Source organism: Pantherophis guttatus, chromosome 6, assembly GCF_059756535.1.
Source record: "Pantherophis guttatus breed Tessera chromosome 6, ASM5975653v1, whole genome shotgun sequence".
Classification (NCBI taxonomy): Eukaryota; Metazoa; Chordata; class Lepidosauria; order Squamata; family Colubridae; genus Pantherophis; species Pantherophis guttatus.
This window is the reverse complement of record NC_142068.1, coordinates 24,547,891-24,569,189: the sequence shown is the minus strand read 5'-3', so window position 1 is coordinate 24,569,189 and position 21,299 is coordinate 24,547,891. Positions and strand designations below refer to the sequence as shown.

Below are 21,299 nucleotides of genomic sequence, written 5' to 3'. Positions count from 1 at the left end.
TAATCCATTATTCAAAGTACATGGTGATAGCATATATAGGTAATATCAGGTTAAAATGTAATCATGTTGCTGGGTATTGCTAGAAAATGTGTTCATTTGAATATTTTGCTTAAGATAAAGTAAAAAGTACTTACCAATGCTCATAAGTAGTTTTCATTTAAAAAAAATACTTGGGAGTTTTGTGTGATATCAATGGAGTTATGAAACTGCAAATATTTTCTGAGCCTGAAATCCACAATAAATATAGCAAAATAAGAGTACCAAGTAATTTGTATGAAAGCTGAAATTATGAAATCATAATCATATGAAACATTGATGTTCTGCAGAATCATGATCTTTCTTTATATTACAATTATTTCAGAAAAATAGTTAATAATATATAAAAATAGAAAACTTCATTCTGAAAATATGTATTTTATACAGTGATTGGATATCTAATGTTTTATTTTTGTGGCAATACAAATTTATTAAAAGGTAAAGGTAAAGGTTCCCCTCGCACATATGTGCTAGTCATTCCCGACTCTAGGGGGCGGTGCTCACCTCTTTTTCAAAGCCGAAGAGCCAGTGCTATCCAAAGACATCTCCGTGGTCATGTGACAAGCATGAATAAACGCCAAAGGTGCACAAAAAGCTGTTACCTTCCCATCAAAGGTGGTCCCTATTTTTCTATTTGCATTTTTATGTGCTTTCGAACTGCTAGGTTGGCAGAAGCTGGGACAAGTAACGGGAGCTCATCCCGTTATGTGACACTAGGGATTCGAACTGCTGAACTGCTGACCTTTCGATCGACAAGCTCAGCGTCTTAGCCACTGAGCCACTGTGTCCTTCCTACAAATTTATTAAGTACATGTTAAATAAAATAGAGATTTTTAGTATTAATTATGATAGCTTGAGGAATCATTTGTTGCAAGAGTGTAGTGATAATGAATACTATAAAGTACCTGAATTTATTTTGTATCACAGGATTGGTGAGATCCAGCTTTTGTATTCAGGACTTCAGTATACTGCTTATTAAAAAGTTATAATTTTATGGAGGAGCAAAATCAAGATAGACTGCATTCAGATCTTGTGAATGCTTTTAGTTTTATCATTTGGATGAAAATATAATCTTATGTGCTAGTCTGGAATTTCAATGATTGCAGCAGTTGCAAACCTCTTCATTCATACCCATAGGTATATGTTAGCTATTTTTATTAGGGTGTGGTCTCTCTTGAGACATTGAAATGTAAAAATTTGCAGTATGCATTTCTTTGATTATATGCTACTCAGTTTCCAAAGACTCGGATGAGCTTTTAAATAACACAAAACACAAAAATTATTATAAAAATTATAATAAATCAAGAACTTAACAAATGAAACCATGATGCATCACCATTTGAGGGTACCAGAATATCAGTTTTTCCCCCCAAATGCTTTTCTGAAGGGTGCAGATGATTGACTCAGCATATGTTTGTAGTGTTAACACATTTACCGTAATACCACTACAGCATTAAAGAAAAGCAATGTTCTCATACCTCTGTATTATTAGACATTTGCAAATCCTTCCATAGTGTACTTTGTATATCCCCCAACATGTCCTGAAGCACATTCTTCAAAGGTGCATCTTTGATAATGGGTCTTGTTTCTGAGATGAGTGACTCCTGGTAAGAGAGGCACTCATGAGAACTGGGAAGAATGTATAAAAGGTGCTTTGTAAACCTGATTTAGAGAGCCTTAAACTGAATATTGGAGAAAGGAAAACAAGAGTTTGGAAAATGCCGTATTTTTTGGAGTATAAAATGCACCGGAGTATAAGACGCAGCTTAGTTTTTGGGAAGGAAAATAGGAAAAAGAAATCTGCCTACCAGGTATTCATCTGGCTAGCGTCCTTAGTCTGGTCAGCTTCAGCACATTAGTTTGCTGGTTTTTTATCCCCTGCTTGGGGATAAAAAACAGCTTCTAAGGCACACCTGAGAGGAAGCAGCAATGAGAAAAGCAGGCAAAGCATGGGGAGATCGCTTCACTCGGCTGGCGCCTTGTTAGGACTGAAAAAAAACTTCGAAAAAGCTATATTCGGAGTATAAGACGCACCCAAATTTTCAGCCTCTTAGGGGGGGGAAAGGTGTGTCTTATACTCCGCAAAATATGGTAGTAACAATGCAAAGTACTGAGAATAACCCTGGGAGTTAAAACAAATACAGGAAAAAGTCAAGGTATAAAACTCAAGAATTTTTCTTTGTAAAGCATGCAGGGAAAATAGGAAAAATGAGTCTTAATTCAGGAAGGCAAATACAACTTAACAAGTATTAATTGATGGGACAAAACTGATGAAGGAACACAAGAATTGATGGATACAACTTAATCAAAAGCAATATGCCAGTCAACAGGAAAGGAGATACAGGCAGTGCCCAAGTTAAGAACAAGTTTTGTTCCCTAACTCTGTTTTTAAGTTCAATTTGTATTTAAGTCAGAGCTTGGATTACCTATTACTAAAAATGGCAGACAGCATTGTCCTTCCTTGAGCCAACAAAGTGCTGAAGCTGCACAGTGCTTTCAGAAACCCCTGAAAACAGGCTGTATATTAAATGTATATGTACATAGATTCAGCTGTATATGGATTCAGCGGTTCCTGAGAGCACTGTGCAGTTTCAGAACTTTCTCAAAGAAAGAGAACACTTTCTGCCATTTTTAGTAATAGGCAGTCTGCTTGTATGTAGGGATTGTCCTTAAGGTGGACATATAAAAGACAATGACAACTAGAAGGCTGGAAACAAAACAATCCACAAAGCAAAAAAATTAACCAAAGGGGCTCTGGATAACACTCTGGATAATAGAATTTTTAATAAGGAGAGAAAAAGTAATAATGGAAGATTTTTATTATTTGGTTGTTGGAAAACCAAGTCAGCTAGGACTGCAAGATCCTACAAATTGCTCTGTGGTCTCACTAATTGTTTCATTTTCCAAAAGGTTGAAGGAGAGAGAAAGGGATTGGATTTCCTAGATATGATCCTAACCATTAGGGAAGAGCTGGTTGAAGAGCTTGGACAAGAGAAGACTGTGGAGAGACATGATAATTCTTCAAGTATCTAATGAACTATTTTAAATAGGCAGACTTGTTGGTAGAGGACAAGAAAAAAGTAAATTTAAATTATACTGAAGTACATTTTGGTGAGAGGTCAGGAAAAAAAACCTTTGTTATTTGTAGCAATTAATTGTATCTATAAGAGCATATATGCATTTGTGGACTATAAATAGTGGCATATAAGCTGGTTGAATAACTTAATAAGTGGTCATTTTTCGGAATGAACATTAACAAGTACATAATAAATATCAGTAAAATTTTTGCTGATGTGGAACAAGCCCTGTCTGTAGATGAGTTGAACAGTTATTTGTTTACCAATGTCTTATGTCATTACAAATTGAACAGGTGTGTATTTTCAGCAGATACTTTATCTTGTCCACTTGCTATTTTTTATGTCAGTTTTTATACTGTGTTTCTTTTGAAAAATATGTTTTAACTTATTTGTTTGAACAAAGCTCTAGCTTTATAAAAGCAAAATAAATTATAAATTTGTCAAAATGATGATATGGTCTTCATAGATTTACTTTTGTGCTGTTTTAGGTTAGATAATTTGTCTTCCCATTCTTACATTCAGGTTATATAAATGGCTGGTACATTGATTAACATGTAAAATTTAACATCGATTAACAGTGGAGAGAACAATTTGGGTGTTCATTGAAAAGCTTTTTCTGATAAGTATATTATTTTACTTAGAGCCTGTCGCATTTCTAATTTAAAAAATTAGAAATTTGCCTAATTAAAAAAAATACTCCCATGTTCGTATTTAGCCATCAAGAATATTTAAAATAAGTTGTTTTTTCTCCTAAAAGTAATTTGGACTACCTTTTTAAATGGAATTTTACTTTTGAGAGAAGGGAATTTCATTGGCTAAATCTGAGATGGGCAATTTGTACAAATGCAGGAAGTTACCTTGTTTTAACAGATTTGGCCAGATAATGGTTTATTTGTTTGAATACAGAATGCTAACTCCAGATTAAAAATCACAAGATTTTTCATTTGATATGTTTTTAAAGAACTATGTACTGCGTTGTTGTAGTTTTCTTACAGAAATCAAGATTATAAATTAAGACTAGTAAACTAGTCTGTTAGGCCAGTAAATCATTATCAGACTGTTAACTCTTAATTATTATATTCTGTGCTTTAAGTATTTTTCTTTTATCCAAAATGAATGTTTGCACTGCAGTTTTTTATTCTATTTTAAATGCAATCTGAATCAAAAATGAGGTTCTCTATAATACTATAGATTTACAATTGTTTTTCAATAAAACAAGGCTGTACAAATAATGTAAAATCACAAACTAAATTTCAGCAGAACAACCACATTTACATTAAATTAATAATTTTAAAATAGATTTAGTTCGTTTTACTGGCATTTGCTTAATAACATTTTGTTGTTTGCAATCTTTTTAAACACAATAATTCATCTGAGAAATATAGGCACATTGTCAGCAGAAAAATTGAAAGTAACAGCTCACTTTCTGAAACCACAGATATAGTGATATAAAAAAATTCAGCTCTACAAAATTTAATAAATCATCCTATTTCCTAATTTGATCATATTAGATGCTGATGTGGAAGAAGCATTTCAAATGCCATCTCCTCATTAATATACATCAGTCTGGGGAATGGAATAGAATACTTATGTGGAAATGTCACAGTTAGTGTTTCTTAGTTTACTAAGTGGAACAGGTTGATGTGATACTGAGTGCTATTTGTCAATGTCTTGTTAAAATGGTTTGGGTCGAGTTATGGAGTCCAGAAAGACGGTGGCTGATAAATCAAACGTGGATTGAGTGGACAGGAGGCAGTGATTGATACTCTGACAGGATATGAAGAAAGGAATCTTGATACAAGCATGCACAATATTGAATATGAGAAGGAAAATGACCCTAGAGTATGGATATTATTCAAGGAAATGAGATTAATAATATCAGTTTGAAATTATTGCCATGTGAAGATTAGGATGCCCTAGTTCATTTTATGTTATGGATTTCTTGGATGGTATTACAATTCTGTATATATTATAGATGCGTATAGTATTGAATTACTCTTGCTAATGTTTTAATTATTAACTTGTGTTAATTGTGCAAGTTGCATTCTTCATATTCCATGTAAGTATTGCATTATTTAATTCTCTGAATTATCAAGGCTTTATTTGAATTAAAGCAACAATATTGGAGCAATATTAATCTTTTTAAACAATTTAAGCCCCAGTTATTATAACTTGTATTTAATTGCATAATTTATATACAATATGCTAAAGTTAAAACTTATTTTAGAAAATTATATTGAAAATATATCAGTGAAAGCATTTGTTTTAATGTATGCTATGAAATAATGTGTTTTCCTATTTGGCTGATAAAACTTAATGACAATTATGTTATTGGATTGCTAGGATGTAGCATAATACATCTGTTTTAAATCTTTTGTCCCTAAAACCAGTATGTGTTGTTATTTTGAAGATCTAGAACTGACATTCTAAACTCTGTTAAAACATTTTTAAAGGCATATGCACAAATGTAACATTCAGAATGTCTATGTGATGGTAACTTATGTGATTATCAATATGCTCATGATATGAGGATAGGCATATAATTGTAGGAGTGTGATGTTCATGGCATCTTTCATTATACACTGCAGATTTATGGCATATTTGTCAAGTATTAGGTATTCCCTTTCTGATGTATGGTATACTCTTAAGTGAGAGGAATATTAGGAAATGAAAAATGGAAAAATCTTTACCTTCCCTTATTTTGCCTAATAACTAATAATATTTATTACATGCTAAAGGCAGCCTAAAATGTTTTAACATGAAACAAATAGCATAAATCTAAAATTAAATTTTTATGTAACAAATAAATGATTTAAATATTTTCCTATATAACTGTAGTAATCTTTTTTCAGTTATACCCTAAATTTTTATGTGATGAGACTATTGAATTCATTAATGATATTAGATTGCAATTGCCTGCAAATGGTAAACTTGTAGGAGTCGTAAAGCCATTCAGTCATATGTGTAAGATTGGCAACTGACAAAAAACAAATTCTAATTCACTGTAATAACACACAAAAGCCATTTCCATTTTAAGGCTATTATGAGAACATTCCATTATTTTGAAAGGCCTACTGTTACTCTAATTATTTTAGTAAGTATGGGTTTGATTTTTGAACATCAGATTGAAGAATACTATTAACATGGCAAAAAGAATTTATAAGAGAGGAATCAGAACAATGAAGAGTGAAAAAGTCAAACTCTGTGCAGCAATTTGTGATTTCATCAAAATTGATGAGTTTCAAACTGTTTTCATTGAGGAATAGCATTGTTGTGAAATAACAATATGACTAGAACCCAGAAGACATACTGTATAGATGTGCATTCATACATACATACATACGCACATACATACAATAGGTTTTTTTTGTTTGTAATGTAATGATAGCCATGTTTCACCTGAATTTAGGAGAGAAGCAATAGATGCCTCTGCCATAGGAAGAGGAGGCAGGATGAAAAAAAACTGACAAAAAACTATGTAGTGTCTAGCTTCTCCACCGTTTTGAACTTAAAATCAATCCTGCAGATTTCCCCTTCTACAATAATTGAGGGCATGTGATATGTAGGTATATGCATGTTTATGTATGCCATGCAGTATGTACTATATTGTAATATTGAATTGTAAGCTACCCGGAGTCGGACCGAAATAGGCAGCAACAGAAATTGAATAACAATGAATGAATGAATGAATGAATGAATGAATGAATGAATGAATGAATGAATATGTATTGAGTCCATTGGAGTTGGGCACTTAATATAAGAGATTACAGCCCAGAGCTAGGACAAAACAGTACATTGAGTGAATTAATAACTATTAATTAAAATTAATGGTCTGTAAAGTAAGGCATCTAATAAAATTAACTGATTCTTCCCTTTGCTGGCTTTTGCTTTCTCCTATACAACCGTCCTCATTAATAGAAATGCAAACTCAAACAATATTTATTTATTGATTTATATAGCTACCCATCTTGTAATTATCACTTGGGCAACTGAAGACAATCAAATATCATAACCACAGTCATATCATTCTTCTTTTTTTTCTTCTAGCGGAAGCAACAAAAACAACAAAAGGGAGAGAGAGAGAGAGATAACGGGATAGTCAGAGTAGGAAAATTGTTACCTAAACTGGGAAGACAAAAGAGGCAATGAAATTGAACATGAGGGAGAGGGAAGGTGAGAAGCAATCAAGCAAGTATTAAAGGCAAATATACATGTCTGAGAATAATGTTGCAGGATCCAACTTGAGTTGGTCATTGGGACCAGAGGTTTAGTCTTCTGAGCTTTCGGACTCATGCTGGAGCCCATCTTAGGACACTTCTCTCTCACCAGATGAAAATTGATGCAAACTTTGTTTTGGTGCATGAGTCAGATCTTCGAATTCATAAGGATCAAAATTACCATATGCGTGTACCAGGTATTTTTCAGCCAAATGTAGGAGGACTTGGCACGTGTTTCACACGTGCCCAGAAATGTCAAATTTAAAAGATGTCCACTTTAAACGGTCTAGCCACATAACCAGATCTTTGGCCTTCGGATTTCTCAGACCTTTTGGTCTCTAAATTTTTACAAGTAAAGGCGACACAGAGTATACCTGTCTACAGAGTCTTTTGTCCATATGGGATTTTGTGCAGCCTGAATTTGGTTGCTCCTTAGCATATGAAGCAGCAGGGCAATGTTGCTAAACTGGGTATCAAGCTGAGCATCCCAGCTGAACTTCAAACAGGAGTTATCAGAGAGGTGGTAATCTGTAGTTTGCTAACTATCTCTAGATTAGTGATCAAGGTTGTTACTCTAAATCATGATTATGTTGCCATTAACATAGTTTGACATGTCACCTAAATTGAGCTACTGATTGAAAAGTGATGTATGTGCATTAGTTAGATTATTGATAATGCATTTTCTGGTATTTCAAATGTTACCAAATTTCAGAGTAGAATGCAATTATTGAAATAACATATTTTCACTTAATTATACAAAGTTGCTAAATATCTCCAATTACATATTAAATGGTAAAATTCACTTGATGGCTAGGAAGTTGTTGGTTTTTGTTGTTGTAAACTAAAGATGCCTTATTGCTTATTAAATTCATTTGGTGCCTGGCACTTAGAATCTGATTCCTGGGTATATCAAATATATGTTAAAAGTTTGCCTATTAAAACTATTAAGCTTTTTGGTTGCAGATAAGAAAAAAAATCCTTATGTAAGCTTCTTGAATTTTTTCCAAATTAGATTTTAAATGCCAATTAAGAAGTTGAATATATTAAAATAAAAGCAAATACATCCAAAATAGCTTCACCTTATGGCTAGTTAGGCCTTTTCTCTCAAAAGTAGAACCTTTGCTCTGAGCATAGCTTTGAGAAAGATATTCAGCTTAATGAACACATTAATTAAAACCATAACTATTTATAAGATAATTAGAAACGTAGCATAGTAAACTGGGCTTTTCCTGTAATTAATCGAGGATTAATTACTGGAGGTAATGAAGTGGTTTTTTAAATGCATTAAGGTGAAGTACAGAGAATTGCAAGGCTTTGTGAGTTGCATAATTATTTCACACTGTTTGAGCATAGTTTATACGAGACCGCTAATAAGCATCATTGCATCATTATGTATGCACTTAAAAAGACTTACCACCAAAATGACTACCTAATTATTTCTAATTGACAGGACTCAATGTTGTCACTGAGCAGTTTGTAGCCATTTTAAGATTCATTTAACCATCCTTTGGGCCATATGATAGATGGAAAAGGCTTCAACTACACGCTGGCCTTGACTGGTGTCGTTAATCAGTTTTAGTGAGCTTCAGTTTGAAATGCTTTTGCTCATACAGAGGTCAAAACCTGAAGTAGTCCAAGCAAACTTTTCCTTTTGAAATCACTTTACTATATTCATTAGCAATTAGTAAAATAATTGTGTCTGTCACTATATTTGGATTTCCATATGAGTTAGTATTCTTTCATCACTGCTTTCTCTTGTGCTATATTAGTTTTTCCAGGTATCAATAATATTGTTCCCATAGATCCTTTAACAACTTCAGTGTAATGGCATATGTTCCTATAGACTACCTTTATTCATTCATTTGTTAGCTTAAACACTACAATACATTTCAACACAATTATCTTTGTTCCCAATGGATTGCTGAGTAAACGTTTCTACCCAAAACCAACATTTTAGGGCTTTCATGAATTAAAAAAAAAAGGCAATTAAATATTACATAACACTGGAAGTTTTTAAGAAGATGTTGGATAACTATTTGTCTGAAGTGGTGGGTTTCCTGCCAAAGCAGTGGGTTGGACTAGAAAGCCTCCAAGGTCCCTTCCAATTCTGTTATTTTAATTCTAGACGCTAAAGGCGGTCATACTGAATTCTGACATTTATTCAAAGATAACTACTTTAATCATATTTATACTTGTTTTGTACATATATGTATGTGTGCTATTTTGAGTTGTTAATATACACAATATACACAATTGTTAACACAATTGTTAACTTGAAAAGCGTTCCTAGTGACCTGTTATATAGTTGTTTTATTGTACTTTATTGGATTTAATATGGCAGGCCATTAGGTGAGCATATGTAAAAGTTTTCAGTGTGTGTATTGTCCTGCTTAACATAATCATGACCATCTGTAAGATCTTGTCAAGCTATGTAAGTCACATATTAAGCAGTAAAACACACAGCAGATTTAATAAATGAATTCAGTATTATCTTTTCTGTTGTAATGCTTTAATGCTTAAATCATAAAGTTTAAAGTATATGAACACTTTTAAAGTAACTAGCCAAATTTATACAGATACATTTATCCCATTTGCTTTGTTACAGATTAAACACCACAACAAATCTTTTTTCAGCAAATTCCTTAATTGCAGTCGATTTCAATTTAGAGCTTATATTAGGCTACAAGTCCATCACGCTAATCAATATGTCCTATATATCTACAGGCATCAGTTTCAGAAAACTATAAGTTTTATCTTGAGTACACTCTGTGAATTACAAAGGTCATATTATGCTCTGGATTGCAAACTTTATTTCAAAATATGATTATGTTGCTATTCACTTAGGAACATAATACTGATTAACGAATTGTAACCAATAACATAATAGTTTTAGATTTATTCAAAATAACACTAGTTTTATTTAAATTGAAACCCATCATTAAGCATTTCTTAGGAGAGCAGCACAACTGAAGAAAAATGCCACATCCTAGGGCAATTATGCAACTAATTGAGTTATTTGAGGGACCGTTTCTCCCATATACCTGTCCCATCAGGTCGAGCATGAGGCACATGTTACAAATCTCATCACCCTAGGATTGTCATTTTGCAGGCCTCATGGAGATAGTCTTTTTTTGCTGTGACACCTACTTTGTGGAACATCATCCTCTCGGAGATCAGATTTGCCCTGATTCTGCTGGCTTTTTGCAAGGCAAAAACATGCTTCAGAGCACTGATGATGTTACCTAGTTTGGGTAATGAAACGTCTGCAAGAAAACAAGCAACCTCAGAGAGCGTCAAAGTCATGTCAACCCTGAGGGGCAAATATTCTCTTTTATTAGACATGCTTCTTGCCAACAGGCCTGGGGAGATGGTAGTCTGGCGGTACAGTAGCTGTACTGATTGTTTTGATGAATATGTTTATGAACTGTGAGTTTTATGTATTTTATGATGGTTCTATAAATCCTTCTATATTTCTTATTTCTGAATTGAATAGTCTACACATTTTATTTATTATATTTTCAACAACAAATCTGAATGCGATTTTGAGAAGTTCTAGTAAGATTCCAATAATAGTTAAATATCAGTTCTTTGGAAACCATCTTATGTTTGTTGGCTAGATTTAAGAAATGTATAAACTAGATGGAATAAAGAATTCATTTATCTTGACTGGGTTGTGTAAAAGGTATATACTTCAAGAGTGTGATACTGTGTCTTAACACAGTATCACAGTATTGGCATGGAATATCTTTCAGTAAAATATCCATACACATTTCCTATGCTACTTTCGTCTTCACCAGTTCTACCCAGATTTCACTGGTGTGCTAAGCATAGATTTTGTGAAGTGGAATCTCTTGAACCAAATTTGAATTCATTCAATATGATTACTTTCATGTTGAACAATATGAGATAGCTGCAGATGCACCACTGAATAAAAAATATGCAATTCTGTCAGTTCTTCAGCTGTCTAATTTTGAACTATTTTGTTCTTCATTAGTAAGTTTGTAATGACCATTACAAACTAAACAAAGATTCCATTATTTGAAAACAATGGGATCTTTGTTTAGTTTTAATAACTGTTGCTGGTATTAGACAAAATGTTGTTGATTGATTTGATTCTCAAAATATAGCAGATTAACAATTTGGAAAATTTCAGCAATGCAATTGGTTTTGTTTTCTAGTGGGTATAACTTACTTAACCTGTCTTCTACAACAGAGGAGGAAGAAGATCCAACCATTTTTACTTTTCTGAAAACTCTATAGATGTTAATGATTTTTACAATAAATTGTGAAATTTTTAAAAAGATTAATGAATGCTTTATTGTATTAGTGTAATATTGTTGGGTGATATTAAATGACAATGACCACATTCACTGCAGAACAATGAAAATTAGTAGTTTCACTCTTTATTAGGATGATATTGCAGATGTAGTGTACATTTAATTAAGTGTAGTTTCCTTTTGGTTATGGAATGCAGATCTGTTTTTTGTCGCAAATTCTTTCTAGTTTTACAGTTTTTCCACATGTTTTCTTTCACCATTTATGATCTTTTTCAAAGCAGCTCTATAGGACTTAAATCACTTTAGCATGCAGCAGAGTTCTTATTTGAACAATAAACGCCATTTTAAAAAGTTCTTAGATCTTCTGTTACTTCATAAATACCAATGTATAAAATGTTATGCAGTTGTGATGCCTACCTGCTAATTAGATGCAGATTTTCTCAAACCTGTTTTAAAATCTGTTTTATTTGTTTCAACTTGCTTAGTGTTTGGACTATATAAAGCTCTTGCAAAACCAATTATGCTTATGAGCAGATGTTAAATTTACTGCAAGATATTTTGTTCAATATTTAATATTTTAATTACTTGTGAAGAAATTAGCAAATTAGTACTTGCTGTATAATAACTGGATAGTCCTTTATAGATATTTTCATCCTTTTTAAAAAATATGTGTGCAAATTGCTCAAGAAATAGATTGCTTATGAGTTTAGATGGTGAAATCTTACTTATATGGTGTCAATAGTTAGGGATGCTAAGTGATGCCAAGCATCTGTGTGCTCTACAAGTTAGACACAATAATGTTCTCCATCAATGAATCATTCCCAATCACCATGCTACTTTTATAGCTAAATAGTTTGGCATTTGATTTTAACAATAATAGTTGGGAATTTTTTAATACTAAATAAACATTCATCCAGAATTTTTGTAACTTAAATCAAGGCAAACATCCCCAGTGATTTCATTTCCTCTGCATTGGACTTGCCTAGATCAGATCATAAGCCTGATCAGTTTCTTTGCTTTTTCTTAAATTTATTTATTTGTCAAATTTATTTAGAATTCTTTTATTGGCCAAGTGTGATTAGACACACAAGGAATTTGTCTTGGTGCATATGCTCTCAGTGTATATAAAAGAAAAGATACATTTGTCAAGAATCATAAGGTACAACACTTAATGATAGTCATAGGGTACAAATAAGCAATCGAATCATATTAGGAAACAGTCAATATAAATTGTAAGGATACCAGCAACGACGTTACAGTCATAAGTGGGAAGAGATGGGTGATAGGAACGATGAGAATATTAATAGTAGTGCAGATTTAGTAACTAGTTTGACAGTGTTGAGGGAATTATTTGTTTAGCAGAGTGATGGCGTTCGGGAAAAAACTGTTCTTGTGTCTAGTTGTTCTGGTGTGCAGTGCTCTGTAGCATCGTTTTGAGGGTAGGAGTTGAAACAGTTTATGTCCAGGATGCGAGGGGTCTGTAAATATTTTCACAGCCCTCTTTTTGACTGGTGCAGTATACAGGTCCTCAATGGAAGACAGGTTGGTAGTAATTGTTTTTTCTGCAGTTCTAATTATCCTCTGAAGTCTGTGTCTGTCTTGTTGGGTTGCAGAACCGAAACCAGACAGTTATAGAGGTGCAGATTTACCACCTATTTCACTGTAGGGCTACTCTATTGTTTTTACAACAATAAAAAGAAAGAAATGAAGACAGTGTAAAAACCGAAGTAAAATAATAGGACAATAAACAACACTGAAAAAGAAAATGAGAAATATAATATGATAACAAATATAGGTGGAGAGCAGAAAGTAAGGGGGGAAGATGGAATCTGCCATCAATCTAACTGCCATCTCCAGTGTTGAACTCCCCCATTTGAAATTGTTTTAATTAATCTGACCATTTTTTGCAGTATGTGCCCAGAACTGAACACAATGCTGGTAGTGATGTTTGATCAATGCAACACAACTTCGTATACTTTTGACCACACATAATAATTAGGATGTAACGGGATACTTAGTTAAATACTTTAAATCAATTTATCTTTAATGAGATAAATATGTCTCATTATAAGATGAGATCAGGCTAATCTAACCAGGTGAGACTTGGTTATCCATCCATCCATCCATCCATCCATCCAATTTACATAGCTATCACAACAAGTTATTGTACAACGAACTGAGTTAAAATAAAGTAACTCGTGGTCAATAGTGCCAAAAAAGCGGCTCCCAGATCGAAAATTGGAACATAGGGAACGGAGCGCTGTCCCCTTGGTTCCTGACACACTGACGTCACCGCCAGAAGCTAAAATACACAGTGGTTGAGCAGATAACTCAAGTCACGGGGATAACCAAGAAAGCAGGTCCCTTGGGCCTCAGGCCCAGGTCTTCAGTGCCTTACAAAAGACCAGCAGGGTCAAGGTCATCCTGCTCTCCATAAGTAAAATGTTCCACAAGTTGGGTAACACAGCAGAAAGGGCACATCTTCTAGGCCCCACCAAGCAACATTCTTTGGTTGGTGGGACCTGAAGCATGCCCATCCTTCCTGACTGTATCAGATGGGTAAACAACCATGCTGACTGGCTAATTAATCTGATAAATCTGAAAATTTATTTAGAGCTTTGAATTCAGTTTCCAAAAGATGCTTTAGAATGAATATGGGAATATGGACTTAGCAACTGTTTGCAACACTCTGAAGCAACAATGTTTTTTCCCTGGGATTGCATGGATGTTCTCTGTACCTTTATGTGATCCCAGGAAAGATTATGACTGCTTTCAGGAATTGCAAACCAATGCTACATTCGTATTCCCAAACATTTTGAAGCACTGCTGAGTGACCAATTCTGAAGTGCTACAATTCTGAAGTTCCAAATAGTTTTCAAGCAGGTGTGTATATGAACTCTGTTTTGAACCCTAAATTGCAAAACCTGGACTTGTGTTGTTTTACCAAAATATTTCAGATGAGCTGTGATTTGACAGAATCAAAACTTGGTTTATTCTAGCGTTTAGTCAAAACAAAACCTGGTTTATCTTAGAGTGATTTTAAATAGCAAGTAGGTGAAAACTGGTGCACAACATCCTCGCCTCTTATATAGTTTACATACTGGGGTATCAACCCTTCATCTTACCAATACCTTAGTTGCAGCTGATGTTTGACTCACTGCCCCCTTCTCAATTTTTCCATTTCTTTCTTTCCTCTGCTATCTATCTCAGATGTAGCTGATGTTCAGGCATTGTCCCTTCAAACCCATATTCCTGCAAATGTCCATTGCAGCATTTTGTTTTTTCTTGTAAGATAAGGAAACAGTTCCCCTCTTCCAATTGCTTGGCACATCTTTATATGATTTCTGAGTGGTATTAAGGAAATATTTTACTAAACTTATCAGCTGAAACCTTTATATTGTCCTTTAAAGGTAAGCTTGAGTTTGCTCAAAGTAAATATAGATTCCCTGACCATATTTCTATAAATCCCATACTTTTTTCCGTTCTTTGAATTGCCTGATGAAAAGCACATCCTCCTATTAGAGCAAAACAGGAGCTGAGTTAGTTTTTCGTTTTTGTTAGCTATTAGCATTTTATTCCATTTAATGAGAAGCTGGTATATTGATTCCTTTCTTTTTCCTTTATATATTTCAAAACACCTTTTTTTTTTTGTGAAGTTCTTAGTATCTCATGTGATCCAGTCTAGGAAACTAGAAAAAGTTGTTCTTAAAAGAAGACAAGTTATCATCAGTAACCTGACTAGGGGAAAACTGCAGAGGGGAGTATTGTCCCAAACTAAATGCAGTTCTCCTATTTTTGTGTATTTACTGGATATACCATATAATTCAAGATTAGCTTTTACTTTTCCAGACAGGATTCAGAAGGAGTATAGATACAGTACTGTAAAATGAAAAAAAGAGGATGAGAACTTTTCCCATTATTAACTAAGGCAGGGATTTTCGAACATTTTCAAGCTGCCGAATCCCTTAGTTTTAAAATGAAAATTCTCAGAAATTCTGTTCAAAGGTAAAGCTTGGGTGATAGAAAATGGGCTATGTTTAAAAGTTTCTTTTGGGAGGGGGGGGCTTCATCTCTGACAGAACCATAGGGACCTGGTTTGAAAAATCCTGAATTAAGGATATCATCAAAATATTTTTTGTGCTTGATTGCTTTTTTTATTCTTTTATGAAATAGTTCATGTGGCTCATTCTGGAGCTTTCTTTGGTATGAGAATCCGCTATGGCTTCCTATTCTTGTTTCTCCATATTTCTAAGGAAATGATGAATCCCCACTTTTGATATACTTGGTCCCTCATGCTTGATAATTAATCTCTTTTAGGTTTCACATTCTTAATTTTATCTGCATCTTTTAAAAAAATACATATTTCTGAACAAACTAAGTTGAAGAATAAATGAATATCAGTATTAAAATTATTGTAATTATCTTTGGTCGTTGTCCCTTTACATGGTTTTTGTTGATTTTTTTCTAATTGTAGATCACATTCCAGACCCCAACAACGATCATACAGTCGCAGCAGTGAAAGAACTAGTCACAGGAGAACCCGTAGTGGGTCTCGTGAGAAAGAAAGACGTAAAGGCAGAGATAAAGAGAAAGCAAGGGAGAAGGAAAGATCCAGAGGAAAAGAGAAAGAGCAGCATTACAACAAAAGTGGGTAGGTAACACGGGAAACATGTTTAAAAAGCTATTTTGAATATTGTTATATAATATTTCATTTTATGGGCTTTTCATAGAAATTTAATTGGCTCTTGTAAGAAAATGGATGTGGAACTGCATGGTTGCCCTTTGATTTAATTCAGCAGTGCTTTTTTAATGTTCTTACTGAGGCTTTTCTACTCCTCTTCCTGCCTCACAGGAGTGGAGGCCCCTTGCAAATGGATATGATAAGGAGCTTGCAGACAGAGGGGGAACTGGTGTAAATGGAAGACCACCTTTTAGGCCAAATCCTTATCTTTAAATAGAAAATACAAATGCAAAGTGGAAATATGTTAATATATAAAATAAAAGCAGATGAAACAATAGTTTATTTACCAATAAAATAGCTCTATAAACCAAAGGAATTGCAAAATAAAATTATATAGCATCCATCCCCAAAGGCATAGAAACAGAACAGATTTTGACTGGTATATAATAGCAAGCAATGAGAACAGAAACTGCTCTCTTCTCAGTTTCTTCCAAGTGAAAACATCTGGAGTAGTGTCCCACTTTTAAAACTCCCAAAAGACCCCAAAAAAGTTTTTATTTGTAAGGGTTACATTTGTTGATATTTTCCCATAATATAAATTAAAATGGACATATTTGTAAAATGTTTTCTGAATTGTGTAAAAATATTTACTCCATTAGATATTATGAAATGTTTTTCATGAAAAACTATATTTTTATGAAAGAAAAACTAATAAGATGAAAAGATTTTCAATTTTTTGTAAATATTTTCAAAATTTAGCAAATATTTTTTTATTTTGTGGACCCCTAAAGGGAACTTTCTAAAAAAAACACTGATCTAGAGGAATACCTTCAAAGAACATCCTAGCTGATTTCAAATGAAAGCCTGTGTCAGAGAAATAGTACCTTTTCTATGGGTTTTTAAAATTTTATTTCTTCATTCGATTGATTATTGGGCCTCCCTCCCAATTTCATTGCTTTAGATAAGCCAGGTTTTATTTTATTTTATATAGCTGTCCATCGCAATCTGGGCAGTGAACAATTCTAAAACAATTAAAAACAGTATAAAATAAATATATGTAGCAGGCTGAGAAAATTATCATAAGTACATATGAATTTTCTTAGTGATTTCAGTAGAAACATGTTTACAGTAAATTGTAAATTGTGATTTATATTCGCTAGAAAGCAGGAAATCCTGCTTTCTAGCGAATATAAATAGCGCAGCACAGTTGTTTCCCCCTCGTTGTTCTACTTATCCTGTTAAGCTTTTTCTGCGCAAAGTGTGCATTTAGTGCACACTGCGCATGTGTGTAGCATGCATTTGGTGTACACTGTGCATTCGCATGCAGCATGCATTTGGCACGCGCCGTGCATGTGCTGGCAGCAAACCGCGCAGGATTTCACCACTGACCTATATGATGTACTCTGGGTGATCCCAGATCCTCTCCTTAATCCAGAGAGGATTTGGGGGAGCCAATTCATTCATGAACTCCTCTTTCCACCATGGTTATTAGCTCCTCACTCCTGCAGAGCTGTCCTGAGTTTGCCATGCTTCCTGGAAGAGGTTTTTCTATAGCTCATATTCATAATTGTTTGAATCTTTATAGCTTGTGGGGTGTGGTCCAGTGACTCAGCTTAATCTCTGGCACACCTCCTTTTCTGCTGCTCATGCTTGTCTCTCCGATGCTGGTGTGGGTCCAACCACAATGTTTCTTCGTCACTATCCGACGGCTCGGAAACACCTGGCTCCTGGCCAATCTCTTCTCCTTCAGGAGACACCTGAGGCATTGCCAGAGAGGAGGGTCCTGGAGAGGGAGGCCTGGCCGTCTCCTCTCCTTCATGTTCGGAGCCTTCTTCCTCCGATAAGATAGGCTCAGAGGATGGAGCCACAACAGTTTCGTGTAAATTGAAGAACATAACCCGCTTTATTTGAAAATAATTAGCAAAAGGGTGATTAGAATGTTGATTTTGGAAAACTTTTAAACAGACTAAGGAAGGGGTGTCAAGTCCATATCATCACGGTGGTGTCACATGACATATTGCGACTTTTTCCCCCTTCACCAAACCAGGCCTGGGTGTGGCCATCATGTGACACATCCAGCCATGGGCCGTGAGTTTGACAGCCCCGGACTAAGGGATTCACTAGAAGCAAGATAATGAAATAATTATAAGAATATATTGTGGCTTGTTTAAAATTTTATTAAAATATATGAGGCTTTTGAGTTTAAGTTAAATCTTTTCCTGGGAAATTGTGGATTATAGAGAAAAATGTGGTGAGACTTTCAAGGCTAATTATTAGAAGCAACTAGAAAGATTATAATTAAAGGAGAAGACCCACTAATAGAGAACAGAATAAAGTATTTTAACTCTGGAAGGATTCAAGGATTTTTGGCAACAGTGTACTCAGAACTTTCTGTTTCTGTAAAAAGGGACTCAGAAGAGGAAAAAACTGAGAATCAGGCTGTTTTAGATATGTATTTAAAATTGACAGGCTACAAGAATGATATTGACAAAGATGTTATATGGATTTACAAATGAAACCAGTTGCTGTTTTAATAGTTAAAAGGGATACACAAATAATAAATCAGAAAAATGACTTGGTAGTATGGATTTCAATTTGCTGGATTAAGATTGAATAACGAAGCTTCATTGTTGGTTAATAAATAAAAGATGAAATATGACACAAAGAGATTTTAGGTTAAAATATTAGAGAAAGTGATAAATTATGGAAATTGTACTTATCTTGATGAATGGAGAAGTCATTACTTATTTTTTTTCTTTTTTAACAATTTTTTTCTTCCCCTCTTTTCTTTCTCCTTGCACTTTTTTATTTTTTATTTTTATTTTTCATATTTTTTATTAGTTTGTATTAGTTTTTTAATCTTTAAATTTCAATAAAAATATTATTTAAATTAAGGGGAAAACTTCCTCGGGATAATGTGAGCTGTAGAAAAAAAAAACCTCACAAGCCATTTAGGTTTTTAAAACTAATAACCAGGACTTTGTAATTCAGCCAGAAGGAAATTGGCAGCCAATGTGCTTTTAAGCACAGTCATAATTTGGCTCTTTTGAGTTTTTCCAGAAACTAGCCTGGCCTCTGAGTTTTGTATCATGAAAAGTTTTGTGACTTGATGCAAAGGCATATAGAGTTTGTTCTAGCAATCCTTCCTAGAGGTTACTAGCATTTTAAAGGTTGTTTTCGTCTAGAAAGGGACAGGGTATATCAATTAAAGTTAGTCATAGCTAAAGTCTCAATGTTTAAAACCTGAGGGAAAAAAAATCTTCCAACTTCATATCTGCACTTTCTGGTGAATGTGACCTCATTTGGATTTTTTTTTGAAAACCTACTACTTCTTTAAACTATTAGTCCCCACTTTATCTGATTTGATTTACCCTTCCTCATTAAGTTATTATTGACTGGAGGAAAGTATTATGAATAACCATTATATACAATTGAATTGTATTGTTAGAAAAAGAAAATGCTAATACTTTATTATATTGTCCAATTCTAATGGACAACGGGTGGCATATAGAACCAAAAAATCCATAGAAGTATTAAACCAGACAGAAAACCTGGACTAAATCTAAAAAGCAATGCAAGTCAAAACAAAATAGCCCCCTTCTCTAATACGTGATTTGGATGTTATTAGCAGACTGATAAATATTGAAAGAATTGACAGATTGATTGGGACAGAGTAGATTGGTACTGTAGCACTGATGATGTTACCTTGTTGGGTAATGAAATGTCTGCAAGAAAACGTCTAAGCTCAGTGAACATCAAGGACCTCTTAGATTAGGAAAGTACACCATTTCAAGGAGCATTTATCTTAAAATGACATGAGTAGAAATCTTCCCAAGATTCAGAAACCTCTCATGTAAAAAATGATCAATGGATACAGAATTTAGATGTTCTAATAATTACAGGAGTGTCAAAATCAAGGCCCGGGGGCTGGATCCGGCCTGCAGGGTGCTTAGATCTGGCCCACGGGGCTGCCCTAGAAATAGCGAAGGACCGGACCACAGTGCCTTTGGAGGGCGTCACAGCTAAAAATGGAGTTCATGGGGGCCACATGCAGCCCTCCCAAGTTCTGTTTTCGGTGGCAGAGAGTTGCAGGAGGCCGTTGCAGCTGAAAACGGAGTCCATTTTTTCTGGTAGAGCACTTGGGCCACCACAGAGCCCCTGACAAGTGATGTTGAGCTGGCCACGTCCATCCTGACCTTGCGCCCCCATCCCCCCCGAGGTCAAACACGGCCCTCAATGAAATCGAGTTTGACACCCCTGTTGTAATAGATAGGCAGCAATAGGCAACAGTGGAAATTACTTTGAAAGAAGAGCATTAAATTTACTCTGCATACTGTATTATACTTACAGAAAACTGGTATTTTACATAGTATTTATTTATTTATCAAACCTATTGTATTATACTAAGCCACCCATCTTGCCTAGTATAATACTCCCAATTATGTTTGCTAAAATGTATAGGACATTTTCTAAAAATGGTTGGAAATTTGATAATCAGATTGGATCATTCCTTCTTGTCATGTGGCAGTGTTGTAAGTTCAGTAAAAAAAAAAAGTCTTTTAATGTTCAGTAATGATAGAAGAAAATATTTGTAGCTCAGCTGAATTTGGTGCTCTCTGAGTTTGGTGGTTTTCTTGCAGGTGTTTCATTACCAAAATAGGTAACATCAGTGCTAGAAAAGAGTGGGTTTGAACTTATTTTTACATACTATGTACTATTTTATATACAATTAGTATATAAAAATAAGAGTAAACCCCACTCCCTTCTAGAATTATTGATATTATCTAGTTTGGCAATGAAACATCTGAATGAAAACTACCAACCTCAGAGAATACCAAGGACCCCAAAATTCAGTAATTCTAGCAAATGGTTTATACTGGATTATTTTGCTATAGATCATTTTCTTTCCTTCGTTTAATCAAATAATAAGCTCAAGTGTTATCTATTTAATTTTCTTTTTAAAATGCTTAAATATTAAAAATGTTACATTCAGTGGAAAGTTACTATTTTT

At 34.1% G+C, this 21,299-nt stretch overlaps 1 protein-coding gene across 3 annotated transcripts in view; it reads left to right on the top strand.

Moving 5' to 3' along the window:
• RSRC1 (arginine and serine rich coiled-coil 1) overlaps nucleotides 1-21,299 on the top strand; it is a 131,694-nt gene that overhangs the window by 5,997 nt on the left and 104,398 nt on the right. For all 3 annotated transcript variants that reach the window (XM_034439134.3, XM_087872108.1, XM_087872109.1), the window contains exon 4: nucleotides 16,082-16,258. In XM_034439134.3, coding sequence (XP_034295025.1) covers nucleotides 16,082-16,258 — 177 coding nt within the window. The remainder of the gene's footprint in view (nucleotides 1-16,081; nucleotides 16,259-21,299) is intronic.